Here is a 7,807-nt window from a genome sequence, read left to right as displayed (position 1 = left end):
ACACTCACAAAAAAGAAACATATCATTCTATAGGTATCCGAAGAACTTGTAAACAACTATTCAATTATGTACCAGCTGCCTAGTGTCGGCTAACAATACGAAGAATTAAATTGTGGCGGAATGCTACAAGTTCTTCAAATACCTATAGAATGATAGGTTTCTTTTTTGTGAGTGTAAAACACTTAAATACACCATTTCGATTTTCGATACCTCACTACTATAAAGGCTGGGTTTGGCCTGAAGTTTTATTCGGTGGTAGTGTCTAGGGTCAATGATGAGAAGTTGAATTTTCCGAAACTAGTCCGGCCCACACACACCCACCCCAATGAAAGAATAAACCATTCCAATGTTATACTTGTTGTTAAACAAATGTTTAAACCACTCTATTCAATAATCTTTTGACTGATTTTATACAAGTAAATCGGTATTTAAAAGCTTTGAATTCGTTATGATGCAAGTCATCAGATGTGCTTTTTAAATTGTTGTTATGAAAATATTACAAAACTACTAGCATGGTTAAATAATGAAGCATTAAACAATCCTTCAGTTTTCTCAATAAATATTCAATTGAAGATAAATAGGTTTCATATTACAGCTTTCTAGGAGGGATTTGAGATATTAACTTATCTCAATAGAATGAACAAATCTGTAAGTCCAAATCAACAGTTGGTACTTTCCCTGCTAACAGAAAAACAACGTCAACAAATATTAAGGCCTCTGGCAACACATTTTCCAGATGGTATGTCTCGTGTCTTATAATTAATTTCAAAAAAACACTATTATTACCATAATAACATAGAGAAAGAAACTAATCTACGTGGAGCTGAAAACAAGTTAACATTTTTGAAAATCTAGTAACTGAATTTGGCTCTGAACCAATTAAGTCGAGTTTCTTGTGAAAATCTAGTAATCCATTTGGCTGTGAACCAATTAAATTGAGTTTCTTTCGAAAAGCTGGTAACTGCTTTAGGAGCTAAACCAACTAAAATTCGGCTTTTCAGCTTCTGTAATATTGTTGTTTTTTCTTATCAACTTATTGGCTTCTTCTTAATATCTTCAAATATCATTTCCATATTACATCGTTAAAAATTCGATTTACAAGAATTTAAACAGTTCCTTATTAAAGTCAAGACTTTGTTATTGCATTTAACATTAGTAAGTTTAGGTCAAAATAACGCGGGTTTTCGAATTGTTGAAGTTTTATGCTATGCCAATTTTCATGTGTATAAAAAATTCCCGTTACTTGAGTTACTAGTTTTTAAAAATGTACGAATATCTATTGAGTTCACGTACTACTGTTTGTTGTGTTAATATGCTGCTATCTGTTGAGCTAATGTGCTACTACCTATGAAGCTAATGTACTACTATTTAGCTCGACAGATAGTAGTATATTAGTACAACATATAGTAGTACATTAGCTCAACAGTGTACTATTATCTTTGTAGCTAAAATTATGTTTGTTTAAGAAAAATGCTGTACAGTATGCAAGGCTGTTTGCACTGTGATCACCACAAGAAATGATCTTCGAATTTTAGCGTTATAAGCCTTCAAGGTTACCGCAGAGCCACTGAAGGGCAAGAGTTAATGTTTCCTTAATACCTGTTTCTTAATTTTAAATGTAATACTGAAATGCTGCGGGATAAGTTTCTCTTCTTTATGTTGATAACATAAACACATATATCATGTATGTATGTTTATATATATACAGGTTGTCCTAAAATAATCTTTCCTATTTGAAATTTAATGAGTAGATAACTAAAGAAATATAACCATGCAGTTTTCAACATCATGTAGCCCAACTCTAACAGTTTTGATTGACATGTCAGTAGTCATTCACGTGTGCACTATTAGTGGCTCTCAGCATGTCTAACCGATATTCGATTTCATTCCACGTTCGTTGCAACATGTCCACAGTTACAGTGGCTATGCCATCTGCTTTCCTGGTCGTTAGCTCCGTAATGTTTGCTACAGGTGTGCGATATACGATGTCCTTAATATACCCCCAAAGAAGGAAGTCTAGTGGAGTGATGTCTGGTGAACGCGGAGGTCACGGAATTGGCCCACCCTGCAAGCCAAGGACGCACTTAGGCTTTTCTTGCATGGTTGCCATCTTACAGGGTAACACTACTCACTGGAGTGACAAAAAAAACTGACAATAAAACCTGTTTGAGTTGGGCTACAAGAATTGAAAACTTCGTGGTTGTTTTTCTTAAGTTATTCAATTATTAAATTTTCCAATAGGAAAGATAATTTTGGACTACCCTCTCTGTATATATATACATATACATACATAATGAGATTATAATGGATAGATATATATCGTCAATAACAACTGCAGAAATTATCTAAACAGAAAATAAAAATACTCTACTAACATAAAATGTATTTTTCAATAATTAGTTCGCCTAGTTTCGATAATGTTTTGACCTACAATCTCTAAGCTTACCAGAACTAGCGTCCATTATAACACATTTTTCTTCAGCTTCAAAGTGCTCATTGTTATTGTCCCAGTTGATAAATTCGGTTAAGGATCCATCTGTCCATTCGAACTGACCATCAAGACCAAGTGAATGAAACCCAATCCAATAGGAGTCCATCAGAAAACTCCCTTTTTCTAGTAACTTCATGCAAAAACGAAACTGATATTATTCAAATGTTAAGATTTATTAAGATGGCATTTGAAACATTTTAACTATTTATTGATTTATTGATATTCGTGTATCGAAGCTAAATATCTATTTTAGTGATTTGATATAATTCGTTCATTCGACTTTTATAAGTCCAAAGCTAAAGCTGCATTTCCTGTATTGTTAAGTGTGTCTAAATCGGCAATTCTTATCATAAAAATTATTCTTTGGATAAAAAAATTATTTCGTACTTGTTTACATACTAATGTTAAAATCTATACCAGTGCTTTTGTCTTGCTTCTTTATGAGATAATTACTCTTGTGAAAATGGAACACTTTTCCAATCACGTCTAAATAAGTTAACTTTTAATTTGAGAAACAACTTAGAAAATGGATTATGCCTTTTTTTTTAACTAAATTCTATCATTCCCATCAATTTCCTTTACACCCTTCGAATCACGTTTAAAAAAGGTAACGTTTAATTTCAGAAACAATTTCGAAAATGAATTTGGCCTTATTTTAATATGTGTAAAGGCCCACATCTTTTACCGATGTACTTTCTACCATTCCCACCGATTTTCTTTACATCCTTTACAATAGATCATGATAGCGACATAACGCTTTACGGAGATATACAGAGGTTGAGTACCTTATATTAAAACGAATTTGCAGCATTACCACGTATTATGGCCCATGAAGCCACATCTAGTCATATTCTATTTGATGACAGTGCATTTTGACAGTAGCCCTGCAGCATATCTTTCATTCCAAAAGGCTCAGTTATAAGCATGTCATGTGTAAAGCATAATTCCATCCCTGCACTCTTTCTATAATCACATCTAGTGTATGAAGACCACGGTTTCCCAGCTTCCGTTTCAACACTGATATCATATAGAAATACGTAGATGCTATGTCTGACGACATGGCTTGTATGTTTTATAAAGAATAGCAGGAATACCTGTTTCATTCTTCAGCAGATTGAATTATACGACGGCTAAAAGGATATGTCGTGTAAGAACGTGTGTACACATGATTTGTGTCATTTTTCCAGATGGAGAACCTTCTTGGGCAACTTGGACTAGTGGACAACTTTTACCACTGACCTTTGTTTTCTTGTATTCTCACCTATTACAAGACGCTGCCACCCACCTGTCACATCCTCTCGTTCACAAATTGACAATAAATTTTATTAAAGTTTTATATTATGTCATTTATAACAAATAGAAAGGCAAAGTTAAATCTATCAAATGATGTATAATGCTACGTTGTTTTCAGTACAGAGTATTGTCAATTTCATCCTCAGTGTGAAAGTTTCAGATCGTGTTGTTAAGAGAATCATTTTAAGCACTTCTTATCTTAGTTAGAAAGCCAGTTAAATTATTATGTTTATAGGAAATTATTTGCTTTGTGTACATTATTATTCTGTGTTCTTAGGTGCATTATTTAACTAAATAAAAAAATATTTAGTGTACTAGTACCATCATTATAAAAATAGGCTTAAATTTCAGCAACCTACAGCAAAAAAAAAGAGGTCAAAGGTAAGTAACTATATTTCTTTTTTATGTATATTTTTTATTTAATGATATACAAGTAACTAGATACATATTAGGTTACATGAGGTCATATTAAGTAAGTTAATGAAAACTATTAACAATAATTCTTCACGAGGTATGCCCACGAGCAGCTTGTGCATTAACTGCATCCACCACATGTGAAAGCAGCCTATTCCAAAGGCTAAACCTCATAACCTCCGGATAAAAAAAGGCCATTTGGTACTTCAAGGCTACCATAACCTACAGATAACAAGAGATCATTTGGCACTTCTAGGCTATCATAACCTGCAAACAACAAGGGACCATTTGGTACTTCAAAGCTACCATAACCTCCAGATAATAAGGGACCATTTGATACTCCTAGGCTATCATAACCTCCAGATAACAAGAGAGAATTTGGCACTTCTAGGCTATCATAACCTCCATATAGCAAGGGATCATTTGGCATTTCTAAGCTATGATAACATACAGATAACAAGGAACAATTTGGTACTTCTAGGCTATCATAACCTCCAGATAACTAGGGACCATTTTGTACTTCTAGGCTATTATAACCGCCAGATAACTAGGGACCATTTGGTACTTCTAGGCTATTATAACCGCCAGATAACAAGAGACCATTTGGCATTTCTAAGTTATCATAACTTCCAGATAACTAGGGACTATTTGATACTTCTAGGCTGCACACTCGCTCTTGAGAAAATTTAAACACGCCTTTATTTCCCAGGAAATTATTGATCCCATTTTAAACTATTGTACAGTGCTGGCCTCCACCACATCTGATGGTGGCTCATTCAATAAGCACTTACCCTATTAGAAAAACAAAACTATCTCAATTTGAGAGTTACCTTTCTTTTACAAACCTGAAACTTGAGTCCTCTTGCCTTATTATATTCAGAATGCAGCCAAAATAAATCAGAGGTATTTATCCCGTCGATCCACTGGATAGTCTTACAAATTTAAGTTTGATATGCTCTTACTCCTATTGTTCCATAAGGAAAGATGTTAAGAGGTCTTAAATCAACCATATAAAATAACCCTTCTATCCCTGGAAAAGTTCTAGAAGCTCTTCTCAGAACTCTTTCCAGTATGTTAATATTGGTAATATTGCACGGTTGAATAGTTGGGAATTTACTACGAATCACATATATTGACACTGAACATAGCACTGGTGCTATGACTGGCACCCACAGCGACAAGTCACTGTATTAGCATATACAAATAATTCTTACAACGTACAATGAACACGAATTACATGATACTTACATTTTATGGTAATATATACAATATATATTGTAACTGTGCGGTAAAAAACACTCACATTCTATGGTAATCAGGCAGGCAGTAGCACTGCCTATGTAGAGATGGCTCGAATTGTTCGTCGAAATGGTATTTTAAATATCACCTCAATAGGTCATCAGAACTTTACAATACTTTACAGTGTTTCCTTTTATAACAATATCTATGTAATGACTGAGTCACAAGTTCTTGGAATGCCTGTAAAGTGTGAATTTCTTGTTCTTCTTTTTTCTTGTACCTTTTTATTATTTGATAACTCAAAAAGCAAAACAATTGTGCAGGATAAAACAGGATTTGCTAGCCAATAATAAATAAACAGTAAATATTACAGTTACAACCTCATTCCATTTAGAACTTGGTTATAAATACAACCTTCCTATGTCTATTGAAACACTGCATTACAAAAAAATGAAGAAACACTTTTGAAAAACGGAAATAAATGTAAGGAAGACTAATACCAACAACAGATAGTAGGGATGGCATTTACACCATCCTTACATAATAGCACAGAATAGAATTAGCATATACCAATATATATATATTCAATCACAATTGAGTTTAATTTATCCTATTTTTGTCTGTTAACATTCTACTACACTGTGTGCCAGTACTATTATGTACGGATGATGTAAATCCATCCTTACTATCTTGTTTACATTCTTTTTGAAGGATTCATATTAGCCATCCCTACATTTAATTTCTTTTCTGAAAAGCCTTCCCTTTATTTGTATATATAGCAGCTGTGCGATATATGACACTAAAATTCTGTGGTAATATATGTAATAACTGTGCCACGAGGAAAATATTTATTACAGTAAATTCTTACATCCTCATATCCAAAGATCTTGTAACCATGTAAGGAAACACTCACGACACAAAAGTTACAGCAAATAAAATGTATAGCTTTAAATCTTCATACCATTTTATGAATGTAGTCGTTTTCTTCTTTGGAATGAATGGATACCAAATGGCCTCCATTTTCAGCACAGTAATCTTCACCTTCATACCAAGTGTACTTTTGTATCCAACTGCCCTTCTTCACGTGGTAGCAAGCATCTGTGTCTTTAAAGTATTTCCATTGTCCGTCATCCGTCTCACAGGTTGGCTTAGGAGGCACTGACAACATAGAGGAAGAAAGTTTTATATCTGTTATTTATCGATTTATTTGGAGATAAAAAATATAGACATAAGGCACATTAAATGAACGTTAGCCCCTTAAATCTTAAATAGGAGACGAATGATAGTTTATAACAAATTTAATAGAATTATGTGAAAGTTAACATAAAATAGAAAGTATAATACTAAGGATGAGAGAAACTACTTTTAAACCTCAATTATATAATTAATATAAAACACATAGCGCAAATTATTCTTCTGTTATATGGATAATATAAATATACAACATCATAAAAAACGGTGGATTATATTGTTGTGGTAATCATAGAATAGAAAACGATGGATTGTATTGTTGTGGTAATCATAGAATAGAAAACGATGGATTGTATTGTTGTGGTAATCATAGAATAGAAAACGATTGACTGTATTGTTGTGGTAATCATAGAATAGAAAACGATGGATTGTATTGTTGTGGTAATCATAGAATAGAAAACGATGGATTGTATTGTTGTGGTAATCATTGAATAGAAAACGATGGATTGTATTTTGTGGTAATCATAGAATAAAAAGTGAATACAAAATCATTAACATGCTTTACTTTCATCTTCTTTGTTCCAAGAAGAACATAATGGAGAAATGAAATACAAATAAAATTCACGTCTTATTAACTTTCTTCAACATTTTTTTATGTAGACCGCGTTTGATTACCATCTTCAGTAACTTCAACAAAGTCAACTAACAGTTTGCTTACCAACACTAAGTTTGATTACCATCTTCAGTCACTATAACACAGTCAACTAATAGATTGTTTACGAACATCGCGTTTGATTACCATCTTCAGTAACTTCAACACAGTCAACTAACAGTTTGCTTACCAACACTAAGTTCGATTACCATCTTCAGTTACTATAACACAGTTAACTAATAGATTCTTTACGAACATCTTTATTCTATCACTCAACAGTTTGTCCAAACGTATCCCATCACTCAACAGTTTATCCATTTATATTTTATCACTCAACAGTTTATCCATTTATATTTTATCACTCAACAGTTTGCCCATTTATATTTTATCACTCAACAGTTTGTCCATCTGTATTCTATCACTCAACAGTTTGTCCATCTGTATTCTATCACTCAACAGTTTATCCATTTATATTTTATCACTCAACAGTTTGCCCATTTATATTTTATCACTCAACAGTTTGTCCA

General features: G+C 33.0%; 1 protein-coding gene across 1 annotated transcript in view; it reads right to left on the bottom strand.

Annotated features, from left to right (window-relative positions):
- LOC111088930 (macrophage mannose receptor 1-like) overlaps nucleotides 1–7,807 on the bottom strand; it is a 74,120-nt gene that overhangs the window by 22,494 nt on the left and 43,819 nt on the right. Inside the window, exons 12-13 of the mRNA XM_022400278.1 lie at nucleotides 6,399–6,595; nucleotides 2,447–2,621 (exon numbers count right to left, since the gene is read on the bottom strand). Coding sequence (XP_022255986.1) covers nucleotides 2,447–2,621; nucleotides 6,399–6,595 — 372 coding nt within the window. The remainder of the gene's footprint in view (nucleotides 1–2,446; nucleotides 2,622–6,398; nucleotides 6,596–7,807) is intronic.

The sequence above is a fragment of the Limulus polyphemus genome, unplaced genomic scaffold, assembly GCF_000517525.1.
Source record: "Limulus polyphemus unplaced genomic scaffold, Limulus_polyphemus-2.1.2 Scaffold4773, whole genome shotgun sequence".
NCBI lineage: Eukaryota > Metazoa > Arthropoda > Merostomata > Xiphosura > Limulidae > Limulus > Limulus polyphemus.
Note: the sequence above shows the minus strand (reverse complement) of the source record. Positions and strands in the feature narration are given on the sequence as shown.